Here is a 20,842-nt window from a genome sequence, read left to right on the forward strand (position 1 = left end):
CTCAACCCAAAATGTTGACTCTTTATTCCTTTCCATAGATGCTGCCTGACCTGCTGAGTTTCTCCAGCAATTTGTTTGAGTTATTCTGAACTTCCAACATCTGTAGAATCTCCTGTGTTTAGTCTTTCAGGTAGCTAGGTTTCCCACTCTGTATCCTATTTTCCTTATTTTCTGTCTCTATGGATGCTGCTTAAGCAGGTGGGTATTTCCGCAATCCCTCTTATTTCAGATTCTGAGCAACTGCAATCTTTGAACCCCACCTTTTCTTTCTCTCTCTGTCCTCTTCAACTTACCTTTTCTCCAGATTTTAGTTACAGCATGGAACAGGCCCCAGCAACCCGACTTAACCCTAGCCTAATCACAGGACAATTTACAATGATCAGTTAATCTACTAATCTACGTCTTTGGACTGTGAGTGGAAACCCACACAGTCACAGGGGGAATGCACAAACACCTCACAAGGCTTGCCAGAACTGAACTCTGAACTCCGACGCCCCGAAATGTAATAGCATTGCGCTAACTGCTACACCACTGTGGCACCCCAGATAACCAGCTGTGGTTAACAGGCCTTCAATACCTCATCATCTGACACTATTATCTCTTTGGTCAGCCGATCACACACAGTCCCTTTAATTTCTCCACCCCTCCTGTGGAACTTTAACACCTTTGATTTCTGACTTTCATAATCCCAAAGATAGATCATTCACTACGGCATTAGATCTATTTCGCTCTCCACTGATACTACCAGTGCTACTGAGTATTTCCAGCACTTTCTATTTTTATTCCCAACCTCCAACATCTGCAGTTTTATTTTTGTTTTTGAAGCTCCCTATGTTTTGCTTTGTAAGACGTGCTTAATTCTCTACAGCACAGAGAGTGGGCTCCCAGTTTGACCTTACTAAAGTCCATAATATTACTCATCAAGCAGCAGTGCCTTAAAGAAATCAGAAGTTTCAGTGGGAGAATAAGTTGTTATTCCTTTCATCTTAATATTTAGAGCTTGAGGCACAGCTCAAACACCATTTATAAATGCGCCAATGACACAGTTATTGTTGGCAGAATTTCAGATGGTGGTGAGAAGCTGTACAGGTTGATTGAGTGGTGTCACAATAACCTTGCACTCAATGTTAGTAAGGGCAAGGAATTGAAAGGAGGTACAGGAGCCCTAGGTCCCACACCACCAGGTTCAGTATTAGTTATTACCTTTCAACCATCAGACTCCTGAACTAGTGTGGATAACTTCACTCAACATTGAACTGATTCCACAACCAATTCACAGTTCACTTTCAAGGACTTTACAACTCATGTTCTCAGTTTTATTTATTTACTTATTATTTTTATTTGTTTCTTTGTTCTATTGTAAATGCCTGCAATAAAATAAATCTCTTGGTTGTATATGGTGACATATATGTACTTTGATAATAAATTTACATTGAACTTTGAATTGATTGTGGACTTCAGGAGGGGGAAGTTGGGAGAACACACACCAGTCCTCATTGACTGGTCAGGAGTGGAAAGGATGAGCAGCTTCAAGTTCCTAGTTGTCAGCATCTTGGGATCTATCCTGGGCAATCATGAAAAAGGTGGGCCAGCATCTATACTTCATTAGGAGTTTGAGAAGGCTTGGTATTTCACCACAGATTCTAGTAAGTGTCTACACATGTACATGGAGAGCATTCTAAGTGGTTGAACCACTTTCTGATTTAGAGGCTTCAATGCACAGGATCAAAAAATGCTGCAGAGGACTGTAGACTCAGCCAGCTCCATCACGGGCACTCGGCTCCGCACCACTGAAGACGTCTTTAAAAAGCATTGCCTCAAGAAGGCGGCATCCATCATTGGGGACCATCACCATCCAGGATATGCCCTATTCTTATTACTACCATCAGGGAGGAGACACAGGAGATTGAAGCCACATACTCAATGTTTTCGGAACATCTTCTTCTGCTCTGCCATCAGATTTCTGAAAGGTCCATGAACTCATAAGCACTACTTCTCAGTTTTGCTCTATTTTTGCACTATTTATTTTTTATATATTTCTTTTTGCAACTTACAGTAATTTTTGCACTGTGAAAACAACACGTTTCACAACAGAAGTCAGTGATAATGAATGAACTCATGAACAGTACCTAACTATTTTGCTCTTTTTGCTCTATTTATTTATTTTCAATATACATTTCTTATTGTGGCCTATAGTTTTTTTTGCATATTGTACTGTACTGCTGCTGCAGTTCTGCAATGAACAATCAGATCAAATCTCTGCAATTTATCACATCCATCTGTGAATGTTGAGTAACTGAAAAATATAGATCCTTACCTCTCTCAAAATTGCTGCTTGTAATGAGTCAAGATACTTCAGGTCATCCTGAGACAAAAAACAGTGGTGAAAATACACTCAGTGCCCACTTTATTCAGTACAAGAGTAGAACCCAGTGTGATCTTCTACTGCTGTAGCCCATCCACTTCAAGGTTCAACATGTTATGTGTTCAGATGCTCTTCTGTACACCACTGTTGTAAAGCGTAGTTATTTGAGTTACTGTTGCTTTCCTCTCAGCTCGAACCAGTCTGGCCATTCTCTCATTAACAAGGCATTTTTGCCCACAGAACTGCCCACTCACTGGACGTTTTTTTGTTTTTCGCACCATTCTCTGTAAACTCTAGAGGCTGTCGTGCATGAAAATTCCAAGGGAATCAGAAGTTTCTGAGATACTCAAACCACCATGTCTGGCACCAACAATCATTCCATGGTCAAAATCACTTGGATCACATTTCCTCCCCATTCCAATGTTTAGTCTGAACAACAACTGAACCTCTTGACCATGTCTGCATGCTTTTATGCATTGAGTTGCTGTCACATGATTGGTTGATTAGATATTTGCATTAATGAGCAGGTGTACAGGTGTGCCCAATAAAGTGGCCACTGAGTGTATGTCATCATTGTCGACAACATACACTCAGTGGTCACCTTATTGGGCACACTTGTACACCTGCTCGTAAAGCATAAAGAAAAGGCAGTTTGAGTTCTAAAGCAGGGAAAGGATGTTATGTTACCAATAAGCACAATGACTGTATATCTGCCCTATTCGTTCATGGCTGTGCAATACCTACTCTGTTTAACATTAATAATTGTCAGAAAATCATTAATGCTCTTATGGAACAACACACACAAAATGCTGGAGGAACTCACCAGGGCAGGCAGCATCTATGAGCAGTCAACATTTTGGGCCAAGACCCTTCATCAGGACTAGAAAGGAGAGCAGGCAGAAACCAGGATAATAAAAAAAAATGGTGGGGAGTGCAGTGGGGGGGGGGTGGTAAGGAGTACAAGTTGGCAGGTAATAGGTGAGACCAGGAGAGGGAAAAGATGGGTGGATTGGGGGAATAAAAGGGGATTAACTGAGAAGTTGGGAGGTGACGGGTCAATGAGGCAAAAGGGATGAAGGAGAAGGAATCTGATAGGGAGGACATTGGATCATGGAATAAAGGAGCAGGGGAAGCTGAGGGAGCTGATGGTTATTGGAAGTTAGAAAAATCAATGTTCATGCCATCAGATTGGGGACTACCAAGATAGAACAGAAGATGTTGCTTCCCCAACCTGCATTTAGCCTTATCGTTACAGTAGAAGAGGTCCTGGACAGACATGTCTGTGTGGAATGGGAATTGGATTTAAAATGGGAGGCTATCAGGAGATAGTTGTTGTGGCAGATGGAGTGCAGGTGCTTGAAGTGGTCCCCCAATCTGCATCAAGTCTCGCCGAAATAGAGGATCCCGTACTGGGAGCACCAGATACAATAAATGACCTTTACAGACTCCCAGACTCCTTGCTGCCTCGCCTGCAAGGACTATTTAGTGCCTGGATGTAAATATATTTCAATATTTGTTGTTTTAGAGTCTATGGGCCTTCTAGAAAAGTTTTAAAAATAGTTCAAGTGAAAGGGGAAAAAAGACTACAGTAACTCATTTCCTACATAGATTTTGGTGATGGACAAAAATGTTCAGGGTAATCGTCCTGCAATTGAGGCAATACCAAGGAAATCCAGTTATGTTGAAACTGCAGAAGAGATTATAGAAACTCTATTCCTATCCTTTCATATTGCACTTGAACCTTCTTGTGAAAACGTAAAGCTGTGGCAATTAGTGCAGTGAGAATGCACGTGTAATTTGAATTCAGGTTTATCATGGAATATATCTATTACATTTTTATTAGACTACTTCTGCATATCAATGATGAAAGCAGTGAGGCAAGAAAATGGCTGCAAATTGGTCCTGAACTTAATGAGTCCTGTAGCAGTGTCAGAAATCACGTGTGTGATGTTTTAAGAGGTTTCTTTGACCTTGAAGGATAACTATTGGATTATGAAAAACATTTGAGAGATTTCTCTGAACACATTAGCGGTGTGCTTCACAAGCTTTTTCTACATGACAAGCAGTATTGCTTTTGCCAGCAACGTGTGATCTGATATTCAGGAGAATGCAGTCATATATTCCTGTGTAATGCAGAGCCAGTGTATTCTAGATTGCTTTTTGGATGTTTCATTTATTAAAGAGTTTATTCATACTGCCAAATCACATGAAAATACAAGAATAAAAGCAGTCATAGCAATCCACACTCTCTGCATGTATGGAGGAGCAAACAAAGAACACTGCTGTCAGGTGAAAATTAAAAAAAAACTGCAAATGCTGGAAATATGAAATAAAAATAGAAAAATACTGGAAACACTCAGTATTGGTAGAAAGAGAAACGGACTTAAATTTTCAGTTCAAAACCTTCACAATTTATTGGCATGAATAGGGCAGATAGCTCCTCTGCTATTCACAGAAGTTGAAGGAATGGGCTGCTCAGCTCCTTGTATCGTTCATCATGATTATGGTTGATCTCTTATCTCAGTTCTGCTTTCCTGTCCAAATATCCAAGACTTCTGTTTTGATATTATGCCGTTGAATTTTGCATGTTCAGACGAGAAGGCAGATCAGATCTTAGTTTGATGATTCGTGTAAAAAACTGGCACTGGGGTGCCGTTATGTGCAATTTGCTGCGGTGGAAAATTAAGTACAACGTTCTGATTCAGGGCCAGGAGCTGGGAAGCAAGAGTCTAAATAACATCATGGGATGGAAGAAGAGCAAGGGCTTGCGAAGTTTGAGATTGGGATGGAAGTAAATAGGCATCTTTGAGAATAACTGATTATGTTATAGAATAGACCGCTGACAGCAGAATTTCACTTAGTTATCACAAAGAATGGTTCTATATACATAGAATGACTGAAAACAGTTTGTTTCTGCAATAAAATAAGTATTTTTAATGAACTACCATTCCAATATTTGGTAATGACTCAAGCCGACCAACAAGATACCAGATTTGAACTTTGATCAGTTCTGAGATCACACCAGTGCAACAATACTGACCTCAGTTGGCTCAAGGCTCTGGCTCAGGTAATGGAAAAATCAAGTGTAGTCAATTTTCTTGAAAGCTATGCAGCAATCTTTGCTCAATGCACATGTACATTCCAGACAACGACAGCTACGAAATGCACTTTGTGCGAACCTTCTGTCTCTCGGTTGAAAATATGAAATGATACCTTGAATGGGCAAGTCATCCCAAATGCAGCAGCAACTCAAGGAAGCCAATAAATGTACCATTGCCCTAGAGTGCAAGGTTGTTGCCTTGCTTCTATAAAAGCAGACTAATTAAAGCAGACGCTGGAGTAAAAATGAAAAACTCTTTCAGTCAGCTTGCTCTTTAACAGATGTAGTAACTGTTAAAATACTGACATTTACCTGACATTTTAGAAAGTTTCTCTGGTATACCCTCCTCACAAAAAGTAGGGCAAACCTAATATAGCTGGTCACTGTCCAGTTAAGTCAGCAGCAAAGCAACAGATGGTATTGCAACAGTGCTATGGCCCTGCACTTACTCATTAATGACCTGCTTACCTATGCCCCATTGTGCCAGGAGCACTTGACTGCAGACATCAATGAAGTCATGATCCATACTTTTACCAAAAAGTTAAATTGCAGTGATGAGGTGACAGTGAGTACCCTCGACATTAAGACAGTTGACTAAGTGTTCTATTAAGGTGCTTTGGTAAAAATAGTCAAGGGGCATCTAAAGAAGTTAATACCCTGTCCAAAAGAAGATGGTTTTGGAAACTGATTGTACCAAGCCTAGAACATCATTGCTGGAATCCTTCAGGGCCCAACTATCTTCAGTGAGGCAGAGCACACTGAGGGATTTCATAAACTCTTGAAGTTTGGGTGAAATGTCCACTTGGTGGTTATCAAAAACCCTCAGATTTATTCCTTACTTTGGTACAAAGCAAGAAGACAAAATATGAGGATAGGCTCCCAAGCAGACTATGAGTTTCTACCATTGGAAGAAGCCGAGATATTGAAGGAAAAGCTAAATAAACATGAAGGAGAAAAGAAAAGTTAGATGCTTGAGTCAGATGGACTGAAATACAGAGAAGCTCATGAAGAGCATGAATAAACTATGCCAGCATACGCACACCCTAAGACTAACACAGATTTGAGATGAAACCAAGAAAAACCCAATTTATATGGCTTAATATAAAAACCACCTGGAATATTTACAACCTGGACCACCAATCGTCATAAATCCTTCACTCTATCTATAGAATGAATACACTATGCAGAGGATTTAGCAATTGAGGCAAAAATAATAACAGGAGGGAGAGAATGCTCAATTTTTAGTTTTAATTTTATCCAAATTAAATTTCCTACCCCTAAAATAAGAAAATTGTTCTGCTTCTTGTTCTCGACTAGTCTTTTAAGTATTATCGGGTCAATGCTCTTTTGACTTATGGTTGACTCGATAAAAAGGAATCTTTGCAGTTGAAGTAGTTAAACTATTTGAACTAATTCCTCACTTAGCCCTGTGACAACTGCCCTGAATTGTTAATCTAAGGTATCAGCTTGAGCAGCATGTTCTTCATTTTGTCCATCTTCTCACAAATGAGAATTTGGATTGTTCCTTGGATAATTAAAAAGCTTGTTCATTTTTATTGGTTTGTATCGCATTTGAGTTAACTGTTTACGGATCTCCTGCAGTTCATTCAGCCTGTTCTTGTGTTCCTTTTCAGCTTCCTTCCTTCGCTGTTGAGATCGACAGACCATTTCTTTACGAAGCTCAGCAAAGAAATCTGTGAACCAAAAGAATGAATACAGTAAGCATAGCTAAAGGATTTTACAAATATTTGTAGTCTTGATAAAGATTTTTAAACATTAGCTTTATTTGTTACATGTATATCGAAACACACAATGAAATACATTATTTGCATCAACGACCAGCACAGTCAGAGGACGTGCTGGGGGCAGCCCACAAGTGTCGCTATGCTTCTGGCGCCAACATAGCATCTCCACAACTTACTAACCCTAACTCAAACCCATAAGACATTGGAGCAGAATTAGGCCATTTGGCCCATCAAGTCTGCTCCAACATTCCATCATGGCTGATTTATTAGTCCTCTCAACCCTATTCTCCTGCCTTCTCCCCATAACCTTTGACACCCTTTCCTATCAAGAATCTATCAACCTCTGCTTTAAATATATCTAATGACTTGTCCTCCACAGCCATATGTGGCAATGAATTCCACATATTCACTACCCTCTGGCTAAAGGAATTCCTTCTCTCATCTGTTCTAAAGGGATGTCCCTCTATTCTGAGGCTGTGCCCTCTGGTCCTAGACTCCCCCACTATAGGAAACATCCTCTCCACATCCATTCTCTCCAAATCCATACACCTTTGGAATGTCGGAGGAAACCAGAGCATCCAGAGGAAACCGACAGGGTCAAGAAGAGAACATACAAATTAATTACAGACAGCGGCAGGAATTGAACCCTGATTGCTGATTGCTGGCACTGTAATAGCATTACACTAGCCACTATGCTACTATGCCACCTCAGTATGTAGGTAGCTACATATCTAAAATAATTTATATGCCAGACAAAGAACATACAAAAACAGACAAGTACTAAAAATAGGGGAATATTTCCAAGTTATTATTAAATAAAGGGAGAACACAGCAAAAGAAATCTTCTCTCAATCAGGCTCATAAGAAGTTAAGACACAGAAGCTCAGGCCATCACAACCACACCAGCTAAAGCTGGCCTGTAGGTGCATCCCACTTCCCACCTCGTGATCCAGATGGTTGTGGCACTTCAAGTGCTCACCCAGCCACTTAAATACATTGAGCGGTACTGCCTCCACCATTCATCTAGGCAGCAAGTTCAAAGCACTCACATCTTGAGAGTGAAATAATATTCCCCCCCCCACCAATTCCTCTCTAATCCTTCCACCAATTAACATTAATCTATGTTCCCTGATTACTGCCCTCTATGCTTAAGCAAATAGGTTATTGCTTGCCCTCTCTAGGGCTCTCACAATTTCATACAGTTCAATTAAATATCATTCAGCCTCCTCTGTTCCAAACAAAACAAAGCAGCCTGGACAATTATACATCATAACTTTGACTCTCCAGCTCTGACAACATCCTTGCAAATTTCCACTGCACTCTCTCTGGTCGTTTCTTATTAGTTTCTTAATAGATTCTTGATTAGTAAGGACGTCAAAGGTTACAGGGTGAAGACACGAAAATGGGGTTAAGACGTATGATAAATCAGCCATGATTCCAAAAGGCTTGACTCTGCTCCTCTTATGGTCTTATTTCATATTCCTACTGTAGCATGGTGACTAGTACTGTACACATTAATCGTTTAAACAGTTCCAGCATGCTCTCTCACCTTTTGAATTCTATGCTTCAAACATGAAAAAGCAAGAATCCCATAAACCTTGTAATATACCATTGTCTGTTCTTGTGGCTGACTCTCTAATCTATTTACAATCAATTGTTAACACCCGGACCGCAATAGTGGATATTGTGTTTTTGATAGCTGTTGTTAGGACAGTATTTTAATATACGGGAATTGGTTCACAGAATCATACTGCATGAATCAGACTCTATACTAACTGCCTAGCATTCTTTTACACTAATCTTATTTTATTCTCCCATATTGCTAGCAACTCCCAGATTGTACCACAGAATTGCATTATCTAAAAATAACATAATTATCTTGAGCTTAGCCTTTTAGGCAAGATCAATTTTTTATTGTAGATTATCAAGACGATTTTCTGAAGTCTGAGATCTGTGCACACTTTGATAACTATGTAGGCAAATGAACAGGCAATGACAAATGAAACCATTCAGACTTCAAGTTCCCCATATAACAACTGATATAGCTTGCATCAATTCTGATACAAAACCATTATACTGAGATATTAACTCTTTCCCTCTTTACACATGCTGCCTGCTCTGTTGGGTACTTCTAGTATTTCTTATTTTTATATTAGATTTTCAGCATCTGCCTGTATTTTGTTGCTGGTAACATCTGCAATGGTCTAATAATTCTAAACTACAACTCATATTGTTTCACTTAATGTTGGAACCACAGCCAAGGTAAACTTCCTGCAAAAAAATTGTGATGACAAAAAGCTGGGCATTTGTTATAAAATCTGCTTACAGTTTTGACTTGCCATGGTGATGCAGCTATTTCTATTTGCAGTCTCATCAAAGACCACAGTAATAACATATTTAATAATGCTACTTGCAGTTTTCTTGCAAGTGGCATTAATGAGCTCTTAAGTGCAACAGTGACACATATTATATTATAATAAAATTATAACATTCAGAAGTCTGTTAGCCCTACTCATTAGTTTTAGTATTTATTCCTCATGTCAGTAGTAATCCTAAATCTGTGTGTCTGCTTAATTCCATAATCCCTTTATTACCCTAATCATTATCTAAACCTATTTTTAAAATAATAACAATCTCTGGTTCAATCAATGACTCAGACCTCTGTACAAAAATCTTTCTTCTTCTCACAGTCCTGAAATTTCTTTGCAAACGTTATATATAATGTGCCTTTTCACAGATTCCTCACCCTATAGAAGTTATAGCTACCTAAATTAAACACCTCATTATATCACCACTTACTATATTCATGAAAACGGCTCCATTAAACTAGGTATGAATTAATTTGAGCAGTATTTTCTGATAGGAAAGTAAAACTTAAACACTTGCTCTCAGATTTAAATGATAAACACAATTTCAACCATCTTTTCCATATTTTTAAATCAATAACTATGTTCTATAAACATCGAACAGGATTCAATTCTTTAGTGTGCAGAGTACTATCCCCACTACTCTTAGTGGTGAAATGTGCTTTTTGTTCTTTATGGTGTTACATTTTCAATTGTAGTAATTGGATGCAGTCAAGCAGGGAACAATGAGAAAGAGGGGACATTGAGAGGAAGAATAACACTGGTAATGCTTTTTTTTCATGACATGTACAAGGTAAAATAAATAGAAGTGGAGGGAGTGTCTTGATATTCTGTCAGCTGAAATGTCTCCATGAAACAAGACATGAAACTTGCGTAGGGGAACAATGCAATAAAGATTAAAAGGTAGCAGCTTCAAAGTGGCCAGCTTCACTGCATGTTAAAATGTTTGAATTTTGTAATTACACAATAGGAAAGAATACAGTTATGAAAGCAACTCAACTTGGCTCCTAAACTAATCACAGAAACAATCCAAAGCCAAAGTGGCAATATCTTCTAGTGGGAAAGGAGAAGATTGAAAGTGGAGAAATATCCAAGGGTTTCAGGTGCCTCCTGGTGGTTGATTATAGGGAATACTGGTCTGGGAGCTCAAAGAAAACAAGGATAGATTAGAAATGAACATAAATACTAACCTAATCTGAATACATCAGAGATAAAGGAAAGATTTAACCCAAAACCTCAAAAACAAGAATGTTTAACCCTCAAATATGTACCGTTTTATCAATGCATCTTACAACGTAGCTAAAATGTCAGTGTCTGTATTGTTAGCCATGGTTGCACTTTGAATCACAACAAGCAATAATAAATGCATTCTGTTATTGAATCTATTTATTGGACCAAATGTTACATTTTAATGACAGCAGTAATATGAAGAGCAATTTTATCTGGATATCACACTCAGTACAGAGCCAAATGGACAATAAAATGGAAAGAATGGCAAATATCCAGGTTATGGAATACATCAGAATGTTGCAGCTCAAACAAGAAGCAGATATTGCTTTGATTCAGTTGGCAGGAAATAGAATGCTTTTTTCTCTGTCACAGCACAGAATTCAATAAATATTAGTGAGAAGTATATAAAGAGATCAATAGCTGCAGGTTAAAAAGAATGTTAGAATGAAGTTTTTTCATTAAATGTCTACTGCATGGGTAGGAAGTTCTGGATTTTAAATCTGAAGAGGATAGTGAGCTTGAAAGATCTCTTTACACTTGATGGGTTGTGATTTGTGGATGATGTCAGACACACAAGTCATTACTCCGCAACCATCTGTCATACAATTCATTATTGTGAATGAAGAGAACATCATACCACTTCAAATCATGTGCTAGCTGGGATCTACATAAGCTCCCCTCTAGCAGTATGGGTTCGATGTTAGAATTACTCCAGAAGGCACTGTGTCTTTCCAAACAAAAATAAACTAACACAAGAATGCAAGTAAACTAGAGAGGGTGCAGAAGTGGTTCACAAAGTTGTGGTCGGCACAGGACGGTTTGAGCTATGAGAAGAGGCTGGATAGGCTTGGACTGTTTTTCCTGGAGTAAAAGAGACTGAATGAACGAGAGTGAGAGTGGCCTTATAGGGGTTTATAAAATCATGAGGAGGCATAGATAAGGTGGATGATTATAGTCTTTATTTCCAGGGTTGGAGTGTCTAAAATGAGAGGGGAAAGATTTAAAAGGGACGTGAGAGGCAAGTTTTTCCACACAGGGGTCATAAACACAAAAGATTCTACAAATGCTGGACATCCTGATGAAGGGCCTTGACTGGGTATGTTGACAGTTTATTCCCCCTCCATAGATGATGCTTGAACTTCTGCGTTCCTTCAGCATTCTTCTGTATGTGTGTTTCACACAGAAGACAGTAGGCATGTGAAAGGAAGTGGTAGAGGTGGGTAAAATTACAGCATTTAAAAGACATTTGAACAGGTTCACAGATAGGAAACCTTTAAAGCAATATGAGCCAAGTGCTCGCAAATGGGACTAGCTCAGGAAGGCAACTTGTTCAGCATGGACGAGTTGGGCCAAAAGGCCTGCTTTCATGCAGCATAACTCTATCTCTATAAAATTATTTCATGCAGTATAGCAGGAAAGCACATACGTTTTGATAGTAGACTAGCAATCCAGAGGTTTAGACGAACAATCTGGGGGCACAAGTTCAAATTCCAGCGTAGCACTGGCAAATTTATATCCAGCTATTTAAACAAACCTGAAGAAAATCAGACATTCATTTTTGTTTTGGCCCTAAGTGAGGTTTAATAAAGTGGCTAACCACTCTATTCTCAGGACATTTCAGCAATACAAGAATTCCTAAACGTACTTTCTTCTGTACTGAGGAAAAAGGAAGGTAATTTCTTTATGCAGGATTAAGAGCTTACCCCGCATTTCAAGCCCAACATTAGAATATCCTCTCTACATAACGCAGGAATGCTGTAAACGTTGGAATTAGTCATGCTTGAATCATGCTCTACATAGTCTGTACCTTTTATTTTTTCTGGTGAAGTGAAGATGTTAGGTAATGAATCATTCGTCTCAACCTCAGAGTCATCCAGTTCATCAGAATCCTCCTCATTTTCAGAACCATCTGAATCATGAATGTCTCCAGCTTCATTTGGATCTTTCTTTCTTTGGACAAGGATACCATCAAGTTGCTGCAGGACAGGAAGAGTCTGTATCACTTGCTCCCTGTAAAATATTGGAAATCACTGACAGAAGGCCCGATTATCAGTTTCCATCAACAAAGACAAATATCGCGTTACATTGTGGATAGAGCATGTGCACCAACTGTTCCTTTTACAGCACAGAGAGAGATGGGGGCAGGAAACTGACAGGATTGCTCATTTCAAAAAGAGACAAATGTTATTTCTACTGAAGTCTGTGGGAAATTGGGAACGGTGTGAAATGGGTGCTCTGCCAAATGAGCTTTGTTAAAATTTGTAACAAGTCCAATGTTGAATTCCATTTGCAACTCTTCAGAAAGTGAAGCAGCCCAGACTGTAACAAGACCTTGAAAACATTCAGGCATGGCTGGGTATGGAACAAATCACATTTGTACCACATAGGCACCATGGCACGATCATTCCCAACACAGGAATTTAACCACACTCCAAAGTGTTCAATGACATCGCTGTCACTTAAGACCCCACCATCAATATCCTACAAGGCAATATTAACCACAAACATAATTAGTTTATAAATATGCAGGCTACTAGAGGCTGGGTATCCTATAGCAGATCACCTTCTAACTCATTTCCACTAACCGCAGAAACATTCAAGAAACTCAGCACCACCCAGGATGAAGCAGCTCTCTTGTTAGCTATCCCATCTTAAAGACATAACTCCCTCTGCTACTAGTATGCATGGCTACCGTGTGTCCTATTAAAAAAATACTGCAATTATTTACCCTAACCCATCTAACTGCACAATGCAATCTAGTACCAAGAATGACAGGAGAACCTGGTGCATGGAAATTACATTTCTTGTGGTTTCTTTTCTAAGGCACATACCGTGATGACATTAAAATATATCATTGTTTCTTCATCATCACTAAGTCTGAATATTGGATCCCAATACCCTCCAGTACTCTTGGAATACCTTAATTGGGTGTTGTTCAGCCATTCAAGTAGGTGGCACAGATGGTATCTCACCGCATCAGAGATCTGAAAGGAACTATCTGCACTGAGATTGCACATTGTCCACATTATTTCCTACTGTTGCTCTGCTTTTCCCCCACGGCCCGAAGGGTCGGTAGATTAATTGACCACTATAAATTGCCCATTGTGTGGGTGCGAGTGGTAGAATCCTGACTGGGAGTTAAGGAAGAATAAACAAGAAGGATTCATATAGAATTATAAGCACAAGAGATTCTGCAGATGCTGGAAATCTAGAGCAACACACATAAAATGCTAGAGGAACTCAGCAGGTCAGGCAGCATTTATGGAAGGGAATAAACAATCAATGCTTTGGAATGAAAATTAGAATTAGTGCAAATGAGTGACAGATAGTACAGGTATAGTAGATTGAGGTTCAAGTTCAACCGTACATTTAAACGAAAAACGGCCTTCTGGGACCAAGGTGCAGAACACAGTACATATATCACATACAGCACATAAAATAACATTAACAGATAAAAAGTATACACGAGGAAATCTGCAGATGCTGGAATTTCAAGCAACACACATAAAAGTTGCTGGTGAACGCAGCAGGCCAGGCAGCATCTCTAGGAAGAGGTACAGTCGACGTTTCGGGCCTCTGCCCCACCCCTCAAAATCTGCAACATAAGCTCTTGAAACAATACGCCAGAACTCATGACTCACCTATATTCTTCCTGTTTTGTGCAGTCATTGCCTGACATATTCAGAATGATGAGACGTTCAGGAAATTCACCTTAGTGTATAAAGACAAAAAAAGTCAATGATGAGGTAACTGCCTTGCACATTTAAAAGCTTTGTCAGAACAGCCTCAACAGATATCAAAATAAATAAATATTCCTATTTGCCCACTGACTTTACAGCCCTTCCTTCATCATGAATCACGGTCACATACTTTTCTCACCATGTCTATTAGAATTAGTAATTATATTGACTGTTAGTGCAGCACAATAAAGAAATGGTGACATTACAATGATAAAATACCAAACAATGCCATTTTGCTCATACAGTCATTAATTTTTTTTGATGAGTTGAGCATAAGACATGGGAGCAGAATTAGGCCATTCGGCTCATCAAGTCTGTTTCGCCATTCGATCACTGCTAATTTATTATCCCTCTCAACCCCATTCTCCTTCTCCTCATAACCTTTGACTTCCTAATCAATTTAATTAGTTTAGTGCATTTTATGATGACATTGGGATTACATATAGATTGTTTTGAATTGTTTATTTGAAATGTGTAAATATGGTATAATTAAGAGAATAGGTCTACATGGTGCATAGCAGTTAACCTCTTCAGGGTTCATTAATCCTGAGAATAAACTTCTGAAATATATGGTGAGTAAGAAGCTTTTAAAAGGGAACTTAACAGGACCTTGAGATACGAGGTGAAGGTGACTACCCCTGACATTAAGATTTCATTTGAACAAGTGTACCATCAAATAGCCCTGATAAAACATAAACCAACAGGCAAACAAGGAAACTGCACTGCTTTGAGTCATACCTCACATAAAAGCAGATCACTCTGGTAGCTGGAAGCCAATTATCCAATCCCAGGACACCAATAAAGTTTTTCCAGTTAGTGGCCCAAATTCAACCATCTTCAGCAGCATCATCAATGGCAATTATAAAGTCAGAATTGGGGATGATTTCTGATGGCTGCAGAGGTTCAATCCTATTTACAATTCCTCAGCAAATGTAGCAGTCATCTCTGCATGCAACAAGAGATTAACTTGGGTTTGAGCTAATAAGAGTCAAGTGCTACCCACTCCAAAAAAGGGCACAGTAATTACCATCCCAATAGTGTTTAACCACCTACCATTAAGGATCAATGATCTTACCATCAATAAATACCTTACCATCAATACCACAGTAGTCACAAAAACACTCTAACTATGAAAACTTGTCAGAGGCTGCATATGCTGGGGTAAGTGACTCAGATTCTAACACCCCCAAAGCCTTTCCACTATCTAGAGTAGTGCAAAAGAAAATCCTCACTGCCTGGGTGAGTGCAACTCCAATAATATATGCAGCACAAAGCAGCCTGCATGATTGGAAATCCATTCATCTCCTCAAAAACTACTTCCTTCACCCCTGGCACAGAACACTGCAGACAGCCATCTAGGCCACTCTAACAGGATCTCCCCAGTATGCAATATGCACCATAAAGAAGAACAAGGGGTTTAGCAACATAGAATCACCACTATCTGCATGCTGCCATCTGGATTGCTCACAATCCTAATTCAGAAATAGATCACCAATTCCTTCAATATAGCTACAGGTCCACAATCCCTTATCCGAAATCCTTGGGGCCAGTTGCATTTCGGAATTCAGAATTTTTTGGATTTCAGAAAATTGATAATTATATTGATAATTAACCTGTCTCAGTGCAGGTGGACTTTAGGACCCGGGGGAGCTCTGGACCTACACACATCCTCTCGTATAGTTTAGAAGAATGAGGGGGGACCTCATAGAAACATTTCGAATGTTGAAAGGCATGGACAGAGTGGATGTGGCAAAGTTGTTTCCCATGATGGGGGAGTCTAGTACGAGAGGACATGACTTAAGGATTGAAGGGTGCCCATTCAGAACAGAGATGCGAAGAAATTTTTTTAGCCAGAGGGTGGTGAATCTATGGAATTTGTTGCCACGGGCGGCAGTGGAGGCCAAGTCATTGGGTGTATTTAAGGCAGAGATTGATAGGTATCTGAGTAGCCAGGGTATCAAAGGTTATGGTGAGAAGGCGGGGGAGTGGGACTAAATGGGAGAATGGATCAGCTCATGATAAAATGGCAGAGCAGACTCAATGGGCAGAATGGCCGACTTCTGCTCCTTTGTCTTATGGTCTTACGGTATACTTTAAATCATCTCTAGATTACTTATAATACCTAATACAATGTAAATGCTATGTAAAATAGTTGTTGTACTGTATTGTTCAGGGAATAATGACAAGAAAAAAAAGTCTGTACATGTTCAAACAACAAGTGCTGGAGGGAGAACTTCCGGGTTTTCCCGATCCGCGCTCTTTTTGACTTATTGGAATAAATGTAGAACGTAAATACTCTAGGACATATACAGGTTCAAACTAAGCTAAATACGTACAGGTACCTGATGGGCCAGGAACAGGATTCTCAAGTTATGAAGCAGCACTATGACAGACGGCATTTTTAAAGACTTATGCAGTGTTTTCCTATTTTTCATTAGTTTATGGTCATCAAGTAATTTCAGGAACTTGTCTCTCTGTTTCTTTAGATCACATACAGTGGTAGTTCCTACACAATATTCTTCAGTAAGACGCCGCACAGACACACCACCATCAAGCTTCTGCAATAACTCCACTTTCTGCATTATTGATAATGATAGATGCTTCCTTCTCTTTTTCTCATTGTTACCCATAGGGGTATCTGCAGCTCTTTTTGACATTTTCACAGTGAAATTCAACACAAAGTCAACAGTGAGCACAAAATATCAGCAAACAGCAAATGCACGTGTAACCAGTACGAGCGCTGAACAACAACTGACGTCTGGCGGCCTCTGCTAGTGTTGCCACATCACACCTGAGTGACGTCAGCTGTTGGCGCGCCAAACAAGCCTTGTTATGACACGCTCCACACTCCACGAAAAATACTCCGGTTCTTGGAGCTTTTTGGATTTCAGAATTTCGGATAAGGGATTGTGGACCTGTATATCCAAGTCCTGCAACTAACTCTCAAATAGCTGTGAGAAGTATTGGAGCAACTCTTTCAGAGAGTTAGCATGTGTATAATGAGCAAAATGGCCTTGTTTGAAACCTTAGCATTTTATAATGCAATTTATTCACTAGGGGTGTAGAAGATATAAATGCTGTACTGAGAACATATTTCATCTCCTTCAAGCTCATTTATCTTCTCTGCACACAGTTATGCCACTCTCAAAAAGCAAAGGATACAGGAAATTTAGACTGAACCGTGTTCAAGAGCTCATCTAGAGACCTGAATGAATACACCGTGGTTGTATGGACTTTATTAAAATAGCTGTGGAGTGTGTCCCCACAAGTCAAGTCAAGTCAAGTCAAGTTTATTGTCATTTCGACCACAAGCTGCTGGTACAGCACACAGTAAAAATGAAACAATGTTCGTCCAGGGCCCTGGTGCTACATGAAACAACACAAAACTACACTAGACTAAGTGAGACAGCACAAGGCTACACTTGACTACGTAAAACAACATAAAAACTGCACTAGACTACAGACCTGCACAGGACTATATAAAGTGCACAAAACAGTGCAGGGCAGTACAATAATTAATAAACAAGACAATAGGCACAGTAGAGGACAAATTACAATATAATAATAAATGATGTAGATGTCAGTCTAGACTCTGAGTATTGAGGAGTCTGATGGCTTGGGGGGAAAAAAACTGTTGCACAGTCTGGTCGTGAGAGCCCGAACACTTCGGTACTTTTTGCCAGATGGCAGAAGGGAGAAGAGTTTGTATGAGGGGTGCATGGGGTCCTTCACAATACTGTTACCTTTGCGGGTGCAGTGTGCGGTGTAAATATCTGTAATAGCGGGAAGAGAGATCCAGACCAAACTTGAATCAATGAGGGATGCTTGTCAGCTCTGGCAGGGCTTGAATGCTAGCACCTCCGACAAAGTGAAATCAAGCAACATCAGAGACAGGACTTCGCTCCCAGATGAGCTCAATGCCTTCTATACTCGCTTTGACTGTCAGAACATGGAGGAACCATCGCAAACCCCCACATCTCCCGATGATCCTGAAACTGATGTGCGGGCTTCCTTCGAAAGGGTGAATCCAAGGAAAGCATCCGGACTGGATGGGATACCTTGCCTCGCACTAAAGTCCTGTGCTGACCAACTGGCTGGAGTGTTCACTAAGATCTTTAATCTCTCGCTTCGGCAGTGTGGCACCCACCTGCATCAAGCAGGCCAAGAAGTGAGTGGTGACCTGTCTCAATGACTATTGCCCAGTTGCACTTACATCCACAGTGATGAAGTGTTTTGAGAGGCAGGTGATGAAACTTATCAGCTCCTGCCTGAGAGGCAACTGGATCCACTCCAATTTGCCTACTGGAGCAAAAGGTCTACAGTAAATGCCATTTCATAGGCTCTTCACTCATCCCTGAAACATCTGGACAACAAAGGTGCATACATCAGGATGCTCTTTATCAATTACAGCTCAGCATTTAACACCATCATCCCCTCAAAACTAATCAATAAGCTCCAAGACCTTGGCCTCAGTAACCTCCTTCTGCAATTGGATCCTGGATTTCCTGACTGTAGACCACAGACAGTTTGGATTGGCAACAACATCTCCGACATGATCTCCATCAGCACAGGTGCACCACAGGGCTGTGTGCTTAGCCTCCTGTTTGACTTGCTTTTAACCTATGACTGTGTGGCTAAGCACAGCTCCAATACCATATTCAAATTTGCTGATGACACTACTGTTTTTTAGATTATGAAGACACGTAGTCCTCTTTTATTGTCATTTAGTAATGCATGCATTAAGAAATGATACATTATTTCCTCCGGTGTGATATCACAAAACACAGGACAGACCAAGACTGAAAAAACTGACTAAACCACATAATTATAACATATAGTTACAACAGTGCACAATACCATAACTTGATGAAGAAGTCCATGCGCACAGTAAAGTTCAAAATTTCTCAAATGTCCCACATCTCACGCAGACGGGAGAAGGAAGAAAAACTCTCCCTACCATGCCGACCACAATCTGACTCTGAGTCATCCGAAAACTTCGAGCTCTGATCAGCTGTCCGACACAGAGTACTGAGCGCCATCTCTGTCCGAACGATTCGACCTCCTTCTCGGTCGCCAAAAGCAGGCAAGGCCGGGGATTTTGAGGCCTACCCTCCGAAAGATTCCCAACCACACAGTAACGACAGCAGCGAATGGGCGTTTCAGAAATTCAGAAATTTCTCCAGATGTTCCTCTGTGCTTTCACGTCCATTCTCCATCAAAGATTTGTTGTGGGCTGAATCAAAGATGGTAATGAATCAGCACACAGGAGGGAGATTGAAAATCTAGCTGAGTGGTGTCATATAACACCAACCTCTCACTCAATGTCAGCAAGATCAAGGAACTCATTGTAGACTTCAGTAGAGGGATACCAGAGGCCCATGAGCCAGTCCTCATTGGACGATTAGAGGTGAAGAGCGTTAGCAACTTTAAATTCCTGGGTGTTACTATTTCAGAGGATCTGTCCTGGACCCAGCATGTATATAAGTGCAATTGTGAAGAAAGATGGCAGCGCCTCTACTTCCTTAGGACAGTGGTCCCCAACCACCGGGCCATGGACTGGTACCAGGCCGCAAAGCATGTGCTACTGGGCCACGAGGAAACAATATGATTTGGCGACATGAAATGATATGAGTCAGCTGTACCTTTCCTCATTCCCTGTCACATACTGTTGAATTTGAAATAACCTACCAAATCATACCAAATAACACATAAAACCTAAAATAACACTGACATATAGTAAAAGTAGGAATGATATGATAAATACACGGCCTATATAAAGTAGAAATAATGTATGTACAGTGTAGTTTCGCTTAACAGAATCGGGAAGATTAAGCTAAAACCGATTTGTAGAGAAAAAAATCGGCATGTACCTGCATGCGCACGTCATGTATGCGTACGTCACGCATTTGCACACAGGTGCCCACGCAAGGCTTCATGGTCATGGTAGTCTTTCTCAGGGTAAACACAAGTGTCCTGTATTTGACTGCTACTTTTGTCCCTTATTTGGAAGTGAGAAAGTTGGCAACCCTACTTGAACACCACCGCCCCGCCCCCGTCGGGCAGTCCGCAAGAATATTGTCAATATTAAACCGGTCCGTGCTGCAAAAAAGGTTGGGGACCCCTGCCTTAGGAGTCTGCGGAGATTCGGCATGACATCTAAAACTTTGACAAACTTCTATAGATGTGTAGTGGAGAGTGTATTGATTAGCTGCATCACAGTCTGGTATGGGAACACCAATGCCTTTGAACGGAAAATCCTATAAAAGGTAGTGGATTCGGCCCAGTCCATCACGGGT

At 40.2% G+C, this 20,842-nt stretch overlaps 1 protein-coding gene across 1 annotated transcript in view; it reads right to left on the reverse strand.

The window, feature by feature from the left end:
* Positions 1 to 4,554: 4,554 nt before the first annotated feature.
* The window catches only part of LOC140191943 (uncharacterized), a 34,727-nt gene continuing 18,439 nt past the window's right edge, over positions 4,555 to 20,842 (reverse strand). Inside the window, exons 6-8 of the mRNA XM_072249847.1 lie at positions 14,448 to 14,517; positions 12,614 to 12,816; positions 4,555 to 7,159 (exon numbers count right to left, since the gene is read on the reverse strand). Of these exons, the coding sequence (XP_072105948.1) occupies positions 6,966 to 7,159; positions 12,614 to 12,816; positions 14,448 to 14,517 (467 nt within the window). The 3' untranslated portion in view covers positions 4,555 to 6,965. The remainder of the gene's footprint in view (positions 7,160 to 12,613; positions 12,817 to 14,447; positions 14,518 to 20,842) is intronic.

The sequence above is a fragment of the Mobula birostris genome, chromosome X, assembly GCF_030028105.1.
Source record: "Mobula birostris isolate sMobBir1 chromosome X, sMobBir1.hap1, whole genome shotgun sequence".
Classification (NCBI taxonomy): Eukaryota; Metazoa; Chordata; class Chondrichthyes; order Myliobatiformes; family Myliobatidae; genus Mobula; species Mobula birostris.